The sequence below is a fragment of the Danio rerio genome, chromosome 6, assembly GCF_052040795.2.
Source record: "Danio rerio strain M-AB ecotype USA chromosome 6, GRCz13ab, whole genome shotgun sequence".
In the NCBI taxonomy this organism is placed as follows: domain Eukaryota; kingdom Metazoa; phylum Chordata; class Actinopteri; order Cypriniformes; family Danionidae; genus Danio; species Danio rerio.
The window spans coordinates 47,980,919-47,997,947 of NC_141026.1; the positions used below are offsets into that span (position 1 = coordinate 47,980,919).

The 17,029-nt window shown below is 33.1% G+C and overlaps 1 protein-coding gene across 1 annotated transcript in view; it reads right to left on the reverse strand.

Moving 5' to 3' along the window:
• The window catches only part of epha2a (eph receptor A2 a), a 30,679-nt gene extending 18,472 nt beyond the window's left edge, over positions 1-12,207 (reverse strand). The window contains 3 exon segments of the mRNA NM_131415.1: positions 7,063-7,720; positions 11,569-11,636; positions 12,094-12,207. Coding sequence (NP_571490.1) covers positions 7,063-7,720; positions 11,569-11,636; positions 12,094-12,175 — 808 coding nt within the window. The 5' untranslated portion in view covers positions 12,176-12,207.
• Between the last annotated feature and the right edge of the window lie 4,822 nt (positions 12,208-17,029).

The following is a 17,029-nucleotide window of genomic DNA, read 5'->3' on the forward strand; positions in this document are numbered from 1 at the left end:
CTTTGAGGCACTACATGGAGGAGAGAAAAAAAACAAGCAAGTTGAATCAAGAGGCAAAAAAGGTCGTTAATTAGTACAGTCTTTTAAGTGATGAGTGCATGAACAAATTATAGAGTGAAACAATGATGAAGCGCAGAAGAAAAGGTCTTTGTCGAAGTGGGAACGGAAAGAAGCTCAGGTTGGGATGTCTGGACATGTAACTCCTCATTCCTAAAGCATGTCATCACATAAGTCAACAAGATACCAATCTCCATTACATCTCCCCATCAGCTATTTCATAGGGTCATCATTCATCACGTTTCCTCCAATGGTGTCAAAACATTTAAAACGTCTCCTGGAGACTACTTTATGAAGGAAATGTGAGGAATCTGCCCTTTTCCAAAGACCCCGAATGGCTTCAAATATTCCGAACTCCCTTGATGTGCTTCAATGTCCGCTTCAGGTGCAAGTTCCTGTAGGGTTGCCAGAAGCCAAGGCCTTTTAAGCATGGTTTCCTGAGATTGCATTTTTCTAATGGTTGAAAAGACTTCATGTAAGCTTTGTTTCCCCTTTTCAACAGAATGCTTTTAAAAGGTTCCAATTTCTAAATTGAAAAAATAAAAAAGTTTTTTCACCAAGTTTCATGTTTTCCTATATGAAAATAAGAACTTTTGTGCAGTTAAAAGGTTCCATTGATGGTAAATGTTCATTTTACAGAGTCAATACTAATAAATACTACTAATAGTACAACTATTAATTATAATAACAGTAATAATAATAATAATAATAATAATAATAATAATAATTATTATTATTATTATTATTATTATTATTATTATTATTATTATTATTATTATTATTATTATCATCATCATTATTTTATTTTCATATAGCACCTTTAAATCTTAATTTTTAAAGCTCTAAAAAATCTCTAAAAGTCTAAAAAAGTGAGTCTTCAGAGATACTTAAAATACTTTAATATTAATAATCTTTATGTTTTAGAGTGTATATTTAATAATAATAATAATAATAATAATAATAATAATAATAATAATAATAATAATTGAATACTACTACTACTACTACTAATAATAATAATAATAATAATAATTACTATTATTATCATTATAGATTTATTTTATATAGCACCTTTAAATATAAATTTTCAATGCTATTTACACTTAAAAGATACAAGGATACAACAGAAAAAACAAAAACAAAACAAACAAACAAATAAATAAAAATAAAAAACTGATCAGAAATACACTCACAACTCCCAAACAGACAAGTCTAAAAAAGTGAGTCTTCAGGGATACTTTAAATACTTTGAAATTGAGAAACTTTATGTTAATGAGTGTACATTTAATCTGAAGAAAGAAAATCTATAAATTTCAATGTTTTGCAGGGAAAAAAATACTTTAAAAAAAAAAGTCATACAAAATACAGAAAAAATGTAATGTAAAATTTCCATGAATGTCAAATGTTCTTTTCAGAGTCATTAGATTTTTTTAAATAGTATTTATTTTAAAAAGTATGGTCTGCAATGGAAAAAATATAATATCTTTGGTTTTAAAGTTGTGCAGAAATAGCGTGTCTTCTCATAACCGCATCTTCCCACAAATATAAAAGGTGTCCGGAGAAGTTGGACCCAACCTTTAATTACATGATGATGACTACTCCAGACAGACCTTGGGCATGCCAAAGCTTCTCTGTAATCTGCGGTGAGCCGTTGTGATGGTAACACTCTTACACACACAAAGTATCTCAGGTAATGGTAGCTCTGCCCACTGAGTCATATCAGCTGTTGGAGGGTATGGGAAAGCTGTAACATGACCTTAGGGGAATTCCATGAAACTACTAGGAAAAACCTTCAATTGAAACTCAAGATGAATACTTTCCTTTTTGAGGGCAGAGCTTTTTATAGTGGTCCAATACGTTAATACATTAAGTGCATTTAATGTAGCTGCATTCAATGACATGACAAAACTTGAAGAACTGTTTTATGAATGGCTTGACTTAGTAATAGTTCGAGCTACATATTTAGAGTCTGCGATAAATATGAATAAATAATCAAATTATATTGAAATAAATAACTATTATTCATAAAGATCGTTTAAAACTGACTTGAAGGAAATGACTTCCTATATCCACACTTAAAAAATGACATTTGCTTTTTGTTCAATACATTCAAAAACATTATTACTGCTGATTGTTGAAACTACCCATTTAAAATGAGTTGAAACAACACAATTCTTGTCATTTCTTTGGCCAATTTACTCAATTTTTATTCAATCCACCTAAATTTGTAAACCATTAAGTCAACTTATGTTGGGACAACATGAAGGAATTTTGTTGGAATTGTGTTGGATGGAACGAGCTGGTTAGGGTAGTTTCCAGCATGCTTTGTGAACACAATGGGATTAAATCAAGAGAGGGAAATGTTGACAATAAAAGTAATCAGGTGTTTAAAGTTAAAAGAAAGACTTGTTTAATCTAGAGTTTAATCATCACTTTAGTTTGACATTTTAGTTGATGTAGTCAATTTTCATGCAAACCTTTAGGATTTTTTACACTGAAAAAATGTTTTGCTGCTTGTTCAAACTACTTATTTAAAATGAGCTGAAACAACAAAATTCTTGATTTTTTCGGTGGACAACTTAATTGTTTTATGTTCAACCCATTTAAATTTGTAAAAACTGTTTATCTTAATCAACTTGTGTTGGGACAACATGAAGGAATAGTTTGGAACTCAACATTTTTTACAGTGCACTGAAACATTTTAGCTTTGAAATTACCACCTTGCAGAAGCACCCATGCTTTGGGTGTTGGCAGCTTAATTAGCACAAATGCAGTTTGTTGCTTTGCTCAGTGAGCCCTAACTGTCCTAAAATTAGTTCTGAGATCAGTCTCGATCAACTGTTAAAAATTATGTCTGCAAAATTGTTGAAATTTATATGTTGAATCTAATCAAACAAATTAAATTTAAACTAATGTTAAACTTAATTTGATTTTTAACATATTTTAAGCCCAAATAAGTTGTTTGCAACCATTCAACTTAAAAAAAACTAAATCAAAGGGATCATTTTAAAATATTTTTCATGCTTAAAAATGGCTGTTTTCATTCATTTAGGATGACTTCAAATGGAGACTTAGGAGGCTTCGAAATGAACGACACATAATAGACTTTAGGGTTGGGCGACATCATTGTGAAACGTAGCGATGGACGATGGCATCGCTGTTGTAGGCGGCAGTAAAATAATCATTTATGAATAGATAATTCATAATGAACTAATTATTTTCAGCCTACCGTTTCACCTGACCCGCATGGTCTTTGTTTATAACCAAATCAACTAAATAAATGAAGATAAAAGTTAAGCACAAATTCCCACCTGTCAATCACTTTATCCGCTGGACTCTGGCATGAATAGGCAGAGTGATCTGTGTTGTTTTAATGGCATCGACAAACTTGGTTGGTAAAAATGTGCACAACCAACAGGAACCAACCAACAGTGTCTGAGGTTTTTGCTAAAATTACTAAGTACAAGCATGAAAGCGAAAGATTAAAGCAGTGTACTGACGCTGTGATGTCAGTACTGACTGACAACTATAGTGAGACGCGATCCGGCGGTACATCCTTGATAAACTGTCCGACGTGTGCTGCTCTCTCTGGCTTTAGTGCTTGAAGCACCTGGCTGGAGCTCAGATGTGCGTGTGTTTATGCTGCTGCGCATGCATGTGTGAGTGTGTGGTCACGTGATATGCGTTTTCAGTGGTATAGTGTAAATGGAGGGCTTTTCAGAAATGCTAGATGAAACGCCAGCATGGACGTGGATCGTTTTCTTTCTAAAATGCCATTTTAAAACTAAGACGAGTTAGTGTAAACAGGGCCTAAGTGTGTATTTTCGCTACTGCGTCAAGCGCAGGGTGGAAGATCACGATGCCGGCTCAGCATGGTGATGTCTCCCGGCCATCTGCGATGGACGATGGCATCGTCTATCGACCCAACCCTAATAGACATACATGATATTATCAGACCTTTGAGTTTAGGTTAAATAAAAATATTAAAATATCTAACCTTTTATTTGATAAAATCATTTTGGACCAACTCAATTGCATTTAATTGTGTAAATAGTTTATTTTTAGTTGGTGCTAAACAAATACTGAGCTGAAACATCACAATTCTTAAGTTTTTTGGTCGAACAACTTAATTGTTTTACGTTCAATCCACTTAAATTTGTAAAAACTAATAGATTAACTTAATTCCCGATCCCTTCATGTTGTCCCAACACAAATCCACCCAGCAATTTTTACAGCGCACATAAAAAGAAAACACCTTCAGGAAATTTGATTAAGTCACTGGCTGATTAAAGTAAAATTACAGCTCATTTGTTTGCACTTAACGCTTGATAGCTTTTTTTTAAACGAAGAGCATTATTGCTGAAAGTCATCCACCCTTTCATCCGAACAAAAGTGCTTCTATTCAAACATAAGATATTTGAGATGTCCAAAGGTTAAAAAACCCTATGAACGAAAATAATACCACTGTAACTATGTACATACACTGCTTTACAATAGGAGCCTAATATCTTCACACTTCCTTCCCGAAGCGCTAAACACACATGTAGAAATAATACACCAGCAGGTGAAAGGGTGTGGAGACGACTGACATTCCTTTTGACTGAAGTCATATTTCTGGCTTCTCACAAACTCCTCAGACAGCTCTGTGGCAACCACAAAAATCTCCCAAGCTTCCCAGAACACACCCTCACCCGACAACACGCTTACCATCTGCCCACCCACAAAGACCTGCAGTTGTTCCCAAATTTTCTTCATTGTTGGAGCCGATGACTGTGCAGAAGTTAGATGTAATGTAACATATGTGCTGATTAAATCTGGTATTTTTAATAGCCTATTCAAAAGTTTTATTGACTAATTGACTACATCAGATTTCAGCAATATCAAATAAGCATCAATGTTAATTATTAACGTACATTTATGAATACAACCCTCACAAATCTCTCATTTAAATTAATATTTTTTGTAGGATGCTTTAGATAATTATATTTGTCCACATTAGTTTAGTCAGTACTGAAGCAAAATCTAAAACTGATCTAACAAAGTAACTTACAATAATGGTTCAAAAATTAGAGGCCCAAATTTAAAGTTAGGGAAAATATTAAACAACCTTTTCTAAAATAGCAAAAATCAAAATAAAGCACAAATATATGTACAATTTTGTTGAATTGTTGTGGTTTGTAGTTTTTATTTTTGCAATATTTTGCTTGCATTTAAATGTATTAACTTTTCATTTCTTAAGATGTTCTGTGACTAAAATAGTGCTTTTATAAATATATCTGTTCAATAAATCTGTTTTGTTCAAATGCACCAATATATATTACCCATATTCCCTGAGAAATGGATACAAATATTCATTTTCAAAATGGACTTTTTTTTTTTTTTTTTTGCATGAGTTCTCTTGAATACTTGTTCCTGATTCCCTAATATATTTGCAGTCAAATATGTTGAACTTTTGAGATAATGAATATCTTATGCATTACCACTTCTTTATTTGCTATTGGCAATCAAAACTGTCCACAACATTAAATTACATCTCATACAGAAAATGTTTCTTCCATATCTAGTTTGTTGTATTCACATTTTCAACCTGATAAGCATTTTAATGCAATACAACTGGAAAAATACTAATGTTCAAGTATTTAATCATGTAGATTTACAGCTTTAAAGGGTTTTAAAAAGTTTTTTAGGGATTTGGTGTTTAAGCAAACGTATCAAATTACTTTTAAATTGCACGTTTCTGAATTACTTTCAAATGGCATGTTTCTGAAAATGATAACGTTGTTGACTTCATATGAACTACAAAAATGATTTTGTGAAACCGCACATATATATATATTACGTGTTTAGTGTTTTTGTCATAGTAGAAACGTAACTTTAATTTGAATAACTTAATTAACTCTTCAAATAACAACTTTAAAATATTTTATATGTGTAAATATTTTAATTTTACATAATTTTAAAGCTGTTTTAAATCATTCAAAGTCAATTTAAGATTCCATTGGAATTTTGATTAGGACCCCTAGAGGACCCTGGCCTCCTGGGGGCCACTATTGTCTAACATTTATGTCTTTCTTTTCTTATTTTATACTTTTAAACTTGTTTATACACATTTTAATCTTATTTTAATGTTTTATTCCTTGTTGTTTTTATTTCTTATACCTTTGTCTCTTTTAGTCTTGTTGATGTAAAGCACTTTAAATTACCATTGTGAATGTAATGTTCTATAAATAAATGTCTTGTCTATCTATACAGCTATATAATCTATAGATCTACAGCAATAGATTTCTCTTAAAGGGTTGAGAAGAACAGAAACCTCTGCCTTAGCGAAAACGAGAATTGGCCATTAGATGCAAAATCAACCCTTATTTTGCACAGAAAACCCCTCACTCACAGTCCTTCAGCTTATTACCTGGCTATCAGGGGTTGCCACAGGGGAATGAACCACCTATTACTCTAGCACAAGGGTGCTAAAACTTTTTTTGTATGAAGGGCCAAAAAACAAATATCGTTGATAGCCATGGGCCGAAGATAAATATACCGAACTATTTTACTTTAAGGTTGCCATGGGTATTTTCCTAATTGATTTCATAATATTAAAAAATAAATAGAAATAATTACTTTGAATTGTATTAACTAATGTAGTATCTCTTCATTTTAATACAAAGTCTCTTTATTGTTCTCTGTCATTTGTACATTTTAAACTAAATCTGATTACCTTACATGATTTAAATTCTAACATTTAATTTCAGGGTTTTTTGTAGTTTAACAGTATAACAGACAAATAAAAGGTCACTTTAAATTTTAAATGATAATCTCTAAACCATTCTCAGATGGGATGGTGGGCCAAATCAAAAGTTACCATGGGTCAACTATGGCCCACGGGCCCTAGTTTGGGCATCTCTGCTCTAGCATATGTTTTATGTGGCGGATTCCCTTCTAGCCGCAACCCAACCTTGAGAGTACACTAAGCAGAAATCCAATGAAGCCCAAAAATCACAAGTTTACCTTTGCAAGAATCTCCAACAGCCTGGTATCCCGCTCGGCAAACACACTGGCCCACGGGAACGACCCAGTCTCCCTCAGCGGTGCAGTACATCCGAGGAGCTGCTTCTCCAAGCACCACTGCGTCCTTCACACAGGTGCCCTCCACCTCCGCTCCCAATGCCACCTGCTCAGGGAAGGCGGCCAGGCTCCTCATGGTGGCCGGACAGGTGGTGTAGAACACCCTCAGCCCCAGGAGAGCCACACAGCCTCCTAAATCCTGGAACGCAAGGTAGAAGCCCCTTCTGGAGAGCGTCCCGATGCTCCGCTTTTCCACATTCACCCGCAGATCAGCCCGGCCTCTTCCACGATCAGCTGTCACTTCGTCTGGTGCTACGGTGGCTACCTTTCGAAACTGGCTCTTGCGGAAATTTGTGCCAACATCTGAGTCGGTTTCTCCCAGGAAGAGGCCAAAAGTCTCGCGGCAGGAGGGTGACGAGCCTCCAAACGTGCTGCAGTCGCGGACGATGAAGCTCAGCTCTACAGACATGCGGTAGACGTCGGGTCTACGCTGTATGAAGGTTGTACGAAGCCAGTTGTCTTGTTCAGTGTCACTGGCAACATTGCACACGCTGTAGGTGTAAAGAAGAGAGCCGTTCACCACCGTCTGCACAACCTCCCACTAAGAAAGATAGAAAAGAGAGAAAAGAGGATCATCAGTCACACCTCATATACAGTCACACTGAGTATATTTAAAAGATAATTAGTATAAATCAACCCATGAGAGCTCTTCGCTCTAAAGATCGACTATCTCTGACAGTTCCGCAACCATGCTTGAAAAGTCGAGGTGATAGAGCTTTTTCAGCAACAGCTTCAAGACTTGATCTTCCACTCTCCTTATGAACATCTTCTACTTCGGAGTCACTATAAAGTCACTATAAACAAGCTTATTATTTTTTATGTTTATGTATTTTGGCTCCTTGCTTATTTGCATGGATTTTGTTTTTTTTATGTACAGCACTTTGGTACCCAATGTAGTTGGTTGAAAGTGAGCTAAAAATAAAAATGAGTTGAGTTGAGTTTATTTTTAAAGGTACAGTTCTCACTATAACAAATCTTTTGTTTCAACAAACTCGTAATAGGGTATGTGCACAACTAGTGTTTCTTCCCAGACCGATAAACTTCTGGTGAACAGTTAATATGACTTTTGTCAATTTTATACGGTTCCTTTTACAGCATCTATGTTGTAATGTCATTAAAATATAAACAGTTAAATAAACTTCAGCATTTATGTAGTTGCGTAAAATGAGATGAAAATCCATGGTCACACTTTATTTTGATGGTCCTTTTGTGAATTTAGGTTACATTGCATCTACATGACAACTAATTCTCATTAGACTATAAGTAGACTGTTAGGTTAGAGTTAGGATTGAGGTTTAGGTTAGTGTAAGCTGAGTTTCTTATGGTCAGTTAAATATCTGTTAAAGAAGCATATCAACAGATATTAAGCAGACAGTTCTCATGCTCAAATGGACCCTCAAAATGAAGTTTTACCAAATCCATTTACACGCACAACCCCATCAATATTAGCAGGTTAGCACAGACACTCTATTGAAAATACTGGTGTAAAATAAATGTTGATATTTTAAAGACATTGTGCGAAAAAAAAATTTTTTATTTAATTTATGCAGTGCTTCTTGTACATTCTGAGACCCTCTTTATATCGTATATTAATCAGGCCGTGAAGATCATTGATTTTTTTAAGAAAACAGAGCTTAAACGCGCTGATTTTGTAAAGGCATACAGTTCACCAGAAGAGCTTAACCCAGGTTACTGAAACATTAAAAGTCCCTCCGCATGCTTCTGCATATACCCCATTTGCTGCTTATTATTAGGGTAGTAGTTAGGTTTAGATATTGAGTAGGATTAGGGATGTATAATGAGATATGTACTTTTTAAGTACTAAAAACAGTTAATATCTTATTAACAGGGAGGTTATACAGTAAGCTACTTGTTAATAGTAATTAAAGCATTCCCTGATCATCTTATAATGTTAGTTAAACTGAGGGAAAGTTAGTCAGAATACACATTACAGGTAATAGAAGTAATTTGCATTTGCATTTAATGATGTTTAATGATATTGACAATAATTTAGACGAGTAGTCCTAAAACCATTAGTCAATTTGGAAAGGTCAAATGGGAAATTCTGTGATTTTATACTGCCACGGAGCAAAAAAATGCTTAGTAATAGTTGTATTTTAATACTGATAAAACAATTATAAGGCAGGTCACACTTTATTCTGATAGTGTGTTTGTTGAATTTAAGTTGCATTGCATCTACATGCCAACTGATTATCATTAGATTATAAGTAGACTGTTAGGTTGGGGTTAGGGTTAGTGTAAGCTGACATGTACTTGCAAAGTCTCAGTTAAATGTCTGTTGAAGGAGCATATCAACACATTAAGCAGACAGTCTATTACTCAAATGGACCATCAAAATAAAGGCAATATAGGCAAATAGATAATGCACGTCACGTACAGATATAATACTACTCTGCTACCCACTCTTTTGCCCCCCTCATACACCCCCATGCTCTCCTCATAACTTACACGCCCCAGAAACACTGCATTATTTATCATGTAACATTTGCGCAACTAAAATTGCACATATTATTCATTGCACTATGTTGCACTAATTCATCTTGAATTGTACATACCCACTGTACATATACATTTTTTATTATGTTCATATCTATCTGCATACCTCTGATTATTAATGGCAACCTGTACATATATTCATCTATTGTAAATCTATTTTCATAGGTAATACAACCTGTATAAAATGTTCATAGTACATCAATCTGTAACTATCACCATAGTTTTTCTGTAATTGCACTTTATAACTTATGCCTGTATCCTGCACTTGCTGTTATTGCATTACTGATTGCACTTAAGCTGCATTTTGTTGCCTTGTACTTGTACATGTGTAATGACAATACAGTTGAATTTAATCTAATCTAATAGCAATGCACTGGTCTTTTCAGTTTTCATAAATTGTTGTTTTAGAAAAACAAAAACACAATAAAAACAACCAAAAAATGTCCACTTCAAGATCAATCTTTACAATTTTAATCCTAAATATAAATGTAAATTTATACAAATATAAAGTTAAATCCACAACATAATCCTAAAGATTGTTACACAAGCACAGTTTAGTGCATATTTAACTAGATTTTGCATTATTTGCATATTTAATTAACATTTTAGAACATTTGTTGGCAATTCATGAGTTAATCAATCATAAAGTGTGCTTAAGTTTGTTTTGCCCTAAGCTAAAGGCCCAATATCCTGCTTCTAAATATTAGATTAATAAAATACATACTAAATGTGGATATCACATGCACACCTGTGTAAAAGTATCTCATTATAAGGGTGTGGGATACCGAAAGTAGGCCTCCGCTCTGCTCTTTTCCAACATGTTCTGCCTTTATCTTTTTCCCTTTTTTACTGAACTCTTCAAAAAAGTTCTGAAATAGCTGATAAAATAAGCATGGCCTCAGAGGATTTTTGGGGGAGGATTTGGCAGCTGAGTAAAGCTGATGGAAGCCTTCGCAAAATCAGGGAATGAAGATGACAGGACTGGCCTCTAAAAGACTAATTAAACACTTTAGCGTGTGAGTATATGCATGGTCAAAGGAAGTGGTGGGACCCTCTCGGTATCTCAGGAGAGGCTTTTGTGTGGCTGAAGAGGAATTCACAGCAAATTCCTATAGAGCAAAGTTTCAAAGACGAAACTAGGGTTTTTTGTGTGCTCTCTCGGTCTTTCAGTGAAACACATTTCTGCTCAGTCTTTCAGAAATGAAATATTTCAACACTATATTTACATATATTTCTTCTGATGGATTGAAAGGAACAGAAAGTATATACACAAAAAAAGTATGTATCACAAGATGCACACCAAAACCTATGCAACATAAAATTATAAATTGCATTGGGTTAGACACCAAAATCAAATGCCAAGATCTGTAAACAAGCATTAACTCTGAAAAATCTCTTTATAAGCAAAATGTCATTATGTTTAGTCATTATTTTGCTAAAAGTTGTGTGCCATCTTCTTAACCAATTCCCCTAATTTGCATTGATTTCTAATACAGTGATGTTTATGTGATTTAAAGAGAGGTTGCGCTGCTGTTTTTAATCTTCCTCATTAAATAACATAAAACACAAACCTCCTATAGAAACAATACACAATAAGATGGCCTCGGATGTTTTTCTAGCCTGTTGCCAGGAAGAAAAAACGACGGTGGTTGCTCAGGTATAAACTTTAATGGCTGGAAAAGCTTTTTAATGGCTTTGAGGATATGACTCATTTATGATTGGTGTTTTACAGCACGAAATGACAGTGACTCATGTAACCTCTTTAAGTATACTCAACGACACTGAACTGAAAGGACACTATTCAGGGATGTATGAATATGTAGGCGGTGTGTACAAGGAACAAATAAATTAATTAAAGGAAGATAAACTCACCCCCTCTTCTTTTGGCCAGGTTAACCAACCTAATTCGCTCCCGGCAGCCTTCATGTCAAGCAGTACATCTGAGAATCGTATAATAATTTATTATTACATAATAATCAAGCCAAATAATCTTACCTCAATCGTACTTACATTACATTAGCAACGTGAATTTAACCATTAGGTTTTTGTCCACATATTAAGCCTATATCTTACAGTAACACGTTACAATGTTATTAAATATTAGCATGATATAACACTTGTACAGCATTTATTAATCATAATTTAACATTTAGGCCTACTAATGCAGAGTTAAACCCGAAAATTATGCGTGTTAACGTTAGTTAATACACTATGAGTTTATGTAAACTAACAAAATATTTCTATTACTTACGTTTACAAAAATGAATATACAGGTTACTGTAATAAATGTATTTATCATTGTTTGTTAAATTAGTGAATACATCGAAATTAACTAACAAAACCGTATTGTAAAGTGTTAATTCACGTTTTTTAAAGTAAATCACGGTGTGTACTTACGTTCTTTCGACTGGATCCCAGTAAATACATTAGCAAATAAATATAAAAATAAGAAAGAAACGCGAGTGAGTCGGTAATCCATCTTGTTTGTCTAATTAAACTTGTTGGTCCATGCGAAACTCCCCCGACTCCGACATGAAGGAACTTACTAACTAAAAATGCTGGTGAGGTTTCATTCATGGATATGGGAAGCGAGAAGACTCCGCCCCCTGGAATGCGCTCCGTATATGGTACAGGTGGGCGTGCACCGAGACGCGTGGGCGCTTTGATTGACGGCCCCCACACCTGTTCAATGAGTTTCGGATGTTTGCCCATGTTCATTTGCACAATAGTAATTTTAGACGATTGGGTACGGTATCAGTTCAAAGAGAGCGCTTTCAGTCCTAGTCTGCTTTGAAGCCTAATATCCAGGTATTTTTGTAGACTGAAAGGAGGTTTCAGGTTTTTATGCAGTTGGCCAGGGATTTTAATGGGTTTCAGGATGAAAAGGTTAGTAATGGTTGTTAACTGTGATTCGAAAGCAGATGTTCAATGCATCAAATTTATTACAACTGGAAAAAGTCACATGAGATAAAATATTAATTTGGAAATACATACGAAAATACACTTTTTCATGTGCAGTTGTAAACATTAGGGAGCTCTATATGTTTTTTTTCTAGCCTTAAATCTTTAGGGTAGAGAAGAAGTAAAAATGTAATTCACATGTTATGGTGATAAAAAAAATAAAAATAAATAATAAAAAAACACGTCTTAACAATTTGTAAAACCTGGTTAAAGATAACCAAGACCAAACTATATTAAATATAATTTAAATACATCAAACAAAAAAATAAATATTTTAGGATTAAGATGAATACAATAAAGTATACAAACAAGTATATAAAAATCAATAGTAAACAATTTAATAATAAAATAAGTAAATATTATCAAAGTAAATGTTTTTAGGTTGATAAATAATTATTTAAAAATAAGTATTATATAAGTAATTTAATTGACATGAAAAAGACAAAAATAAACATTTTAAGTTTACAATGAATAAAATAAAGTATAAAAACAGAATACTAAAAAAAAAGAAAAATCAAGACTAAACAATTTAATAATAAAATAAGTAAATATTATTAATGTAAACACTTTAAGTTGGTAAAATAATTATTAAAATATGTATTATTTAAATAACATTAATTATTGACATGAAAAAGACAAAAATAAATACTTTATTAAAATTAAGATAAATAAAAAATTGCTATGTACAAACAAACAAACAATTGATTAAAATGAACTAAATATAATAATTAGATATAACAATTAAACAAATATTTATATTTAAACATTTGATTAAGATAAATAGACACACATTGGTATAAACAAACAAACTAATAATAAATTGGATATAAGGGATTTAAAAATATCAATTTAAAATAATACAAAAATATCATTAAATAAGATTTAAATAAACAAACTATCTAGACAAATTCATAAGTAAATAATATAATACTTATGCAAATATTTGCATAAAAATATTACATATAAAACTAAAATAAATATAAAATGATTAGAATACATCAATTATGCGAAATTGATTGAAATCAATAAATACTAAATTAGATTATAATAAATAATACAAATATTTTAGATTTTTAACAGTAGCGTGTATATGCAATTTGGTATTTAAAACACACACTTTTAATGGGGGTCCCTTTATAAGGTCATATCTGGGGGTCTGTGTCAACGTTCATCAAGATTAAAAACCCCTGCACTATGACACACTCAAAATATTTAACAAATCAACCATCACTATTTCATTCCCATGACAAGTGAGAGAAGGGGTCAAGTGGGCTTGCATCAATGAATGAATAACCACTAATGAGTTGCAGGAGTATGAATATGTAGACAGAGAAATACACTGTGAAAAAACACTGTGAACAAAAGCCTCGCCGGGCAACGCAGAGGAATGCTTGAGTCAAGTCTCTTTTGTTTGGCAGTCTGTCAGAGTTCCTTGACCTGCGAGTCAAACACAAGCTGACTTCTTCTCAAGAGCTTTGGAGGCTGCATGCATTGTGTGAGCCTCTATGAATATTCATTAGACGCACAATGAATGAAAGACCTCGGCTTTAATTCTAGACAAACTTATGTGGCAGGGCCCTGAACCAAATCAAGACTTTTTACTGGCTTAAATGTCAAGAGTTTGAGGTATCAGAGCATTATTTTGTTAAAAGTTTATAATTAGATTATATTTGTTGGCATAAAGTAAACTAATGATGAACAATACTTAATCTCAGCTCACAATAAAATGATCATTAAATAATGCATTGTTAACATTATTGTGAACGTTTGTGTTTACTAACATTAATAAATGCTTAACATTAAAAAAAAACATTAATAAAATATTTTGTTTTTTTATTGTTTTATTTGTTTTTAAATTGTAAAGAGTTGTCCAATATAACAATGTGCAAAACAAAACCTATAATATTTTTAAAAATAACTATACACTTACGAAAGTGGTTTAGAGAAACAAAAATGATCAGGGATGACAAACAAATTTCACAATTAATTGAAGAGAAATGGCAAAATAATTTTTCTAGATTGGAATTTTTGTCTCTACAAGATCTCGAAATTCTCACATTAAGATGCATTGACTTGAGAAGCCAGTTTTATAACATATGAAATCTTGTTTTATAAAAAATCCATCTAAATTAAGCGAGTTTGTCCTTAGAACAATAACAATCTGCCACTGTGATAAAAAAAAATATATTCTTTTAAATTTAAAATAAGTTCCTTTGTCTTGTTTATTTGCCTATAGAAGAAGTACTTTACAAATCCAATGTTTTTTTTAAAATAAAAAACAAGAATTAAAGCAAACAATGCCATAAATGTTGAGATAAGCCACTATATGTATGGAAAAAAACAACCTGAGGGATTTATTTTGGGTTTCATTTATTGTTTTTCACTTGTTAAATTAAAGAATTATTTATACCATAAACATAATTATTAGTAGAATAAGGAGGTTCTATGGATAGGAAATGTTCCTTGTGGTTCCACTGACGCCAATATAAAAACATTTTCTTGTTTGAAGAATAATGGAAACCTGTAACTATTGACTTCCACATTATTTTTACTATATAGATGTCAAAGGCTTCAAATTTCAACAATCTTTAAAATATCTTCTTTTGCGTTTAACAGAAAAAAAGATATTCATAAAATTTTGAAACCCCCTGAGGATCCATAATTGGTAAGTGGATCTTTATTTTAGCTGAACTATCCCTTTAAGATTTTTGTCAGTCTGATTCAAATACAGCTATAAATGCAACCCACCCTCATTGTAAAAACATACCGCTATATACATTTCTGGAGAGCACCAAATACATCCCACGAGCCACATTTTGTTGCAGTTTTTGTTTATGCGAATGCACCAGAGGCCATCGTGTATGCTTTTAAAGATGTCAAATTTCTCTCTTGAGTGCAATTCGCACCTGCTGTTTTTGCGTAAATCCACCAGAGGCCGCTGTTGACTGACTGACTGACCGATCGACCGACCCACCTCCTTCTTCCCTAAACCTAACCGACAGTTTTAAAACGCAATCCAGAAAAAAGAAAAGCCCTGCATGATTATTACCACGTTTTCAGATTTTACCACATTCTCAATCTGTTATTTACTAGTTTGTTTTATTATTTGGGTTCTGTTTTTGTCTTATCCGCTTTCAGGAACTGTTATTCACCGGACTCAAACCCCATCGTCGTGGTCAACTCCTCTCTGTAACTCAAGTCCGCCAACGTGCACTGAAAAAAAATATGTCTGCAAAATAGTTTCAAACAACTCATATGTGTTGAATTTAAACTAAGAAATGAAATTTAGTATTATTCAACTTAATTTGTTTGTTTAAATTCAGCCCAAATAAATTGTTTACAACCACTAAAGTAAATCCAAGGAATCATCTTTTTAAATATATTTTTTAGTATACGCAGTAAGCTACTGGACAAACTGGTAACAGCAGGAAAGCAGTCCATATGGAGGTAAGCGGTCAGCTGGTAAGCAGGAAAAGGAATGTTGTCATACTGTCATGTCATTTCACTTTAAAGACAAAATGCAAACTTCTGGCTACACATTAAAAATAATTGTTTTACTTGTTCAAACTACTTAATTAAAATGAGCTGAAACAACACAATTCTTGAGATTTCATTGCGACAACTTTATTTTTTATGTTCAATCTACATAAGTTTGTCAAATATGTTAGGTTATTAATTGATTTGAACTGTGAACTGAATGAACTGAATGAAATGAACTGAACCCTGCATTTTTTTACAGTGTACATAATTGTGATCTCCAGAAATGTATTTAGAGCTATGTTTTCAGAATGAGCCTATGCTGCAACAATGAGGTCTCGTCCACTTTTGATCACAGATACTCAAAAAGCCACGTCATTGTTTTCTGCTTATTTAAACTACTTATTTAAAATGAGTTAAAACAATACAACACTTAAGTTTTGACAGCTTAACTGCTTTATGTTCAACCCACTTAACTTTGTAAAATGATTGATTTAACTTAATCAATTTGTGTTGGAAGGAATTCTGTGGAACCCAGCATTTTTCAGAGTGTAGACTTGTTGCTTGTTTAAGCTACTCTACTTAAACTACAACACAATTCTGATGAAGTTTCTGAGGAAACTTACTTGTTTTATGTTCAATTTACTTAAATTAGTTCCGTTAACTTAATGGGGCACCGTCACGGTGCAGTGGGTAGCACGATTGCCTCACAGCAAGAAGGTCGCTGGTTCGAGCCTTGGCTAGGTCAGTTGGCATTTCTGTGTGGAGTTTGCATGTTCTCCTCGTGTTCGCATGCTCTGGTTTCCTCAAGTCCAAAGACATGCAGTACAGGTGAATTGGGCAAGCTAAATTGGCTGTAGTGTATGTGTGAATGAGTGTGTATGGGTGTTCCCCA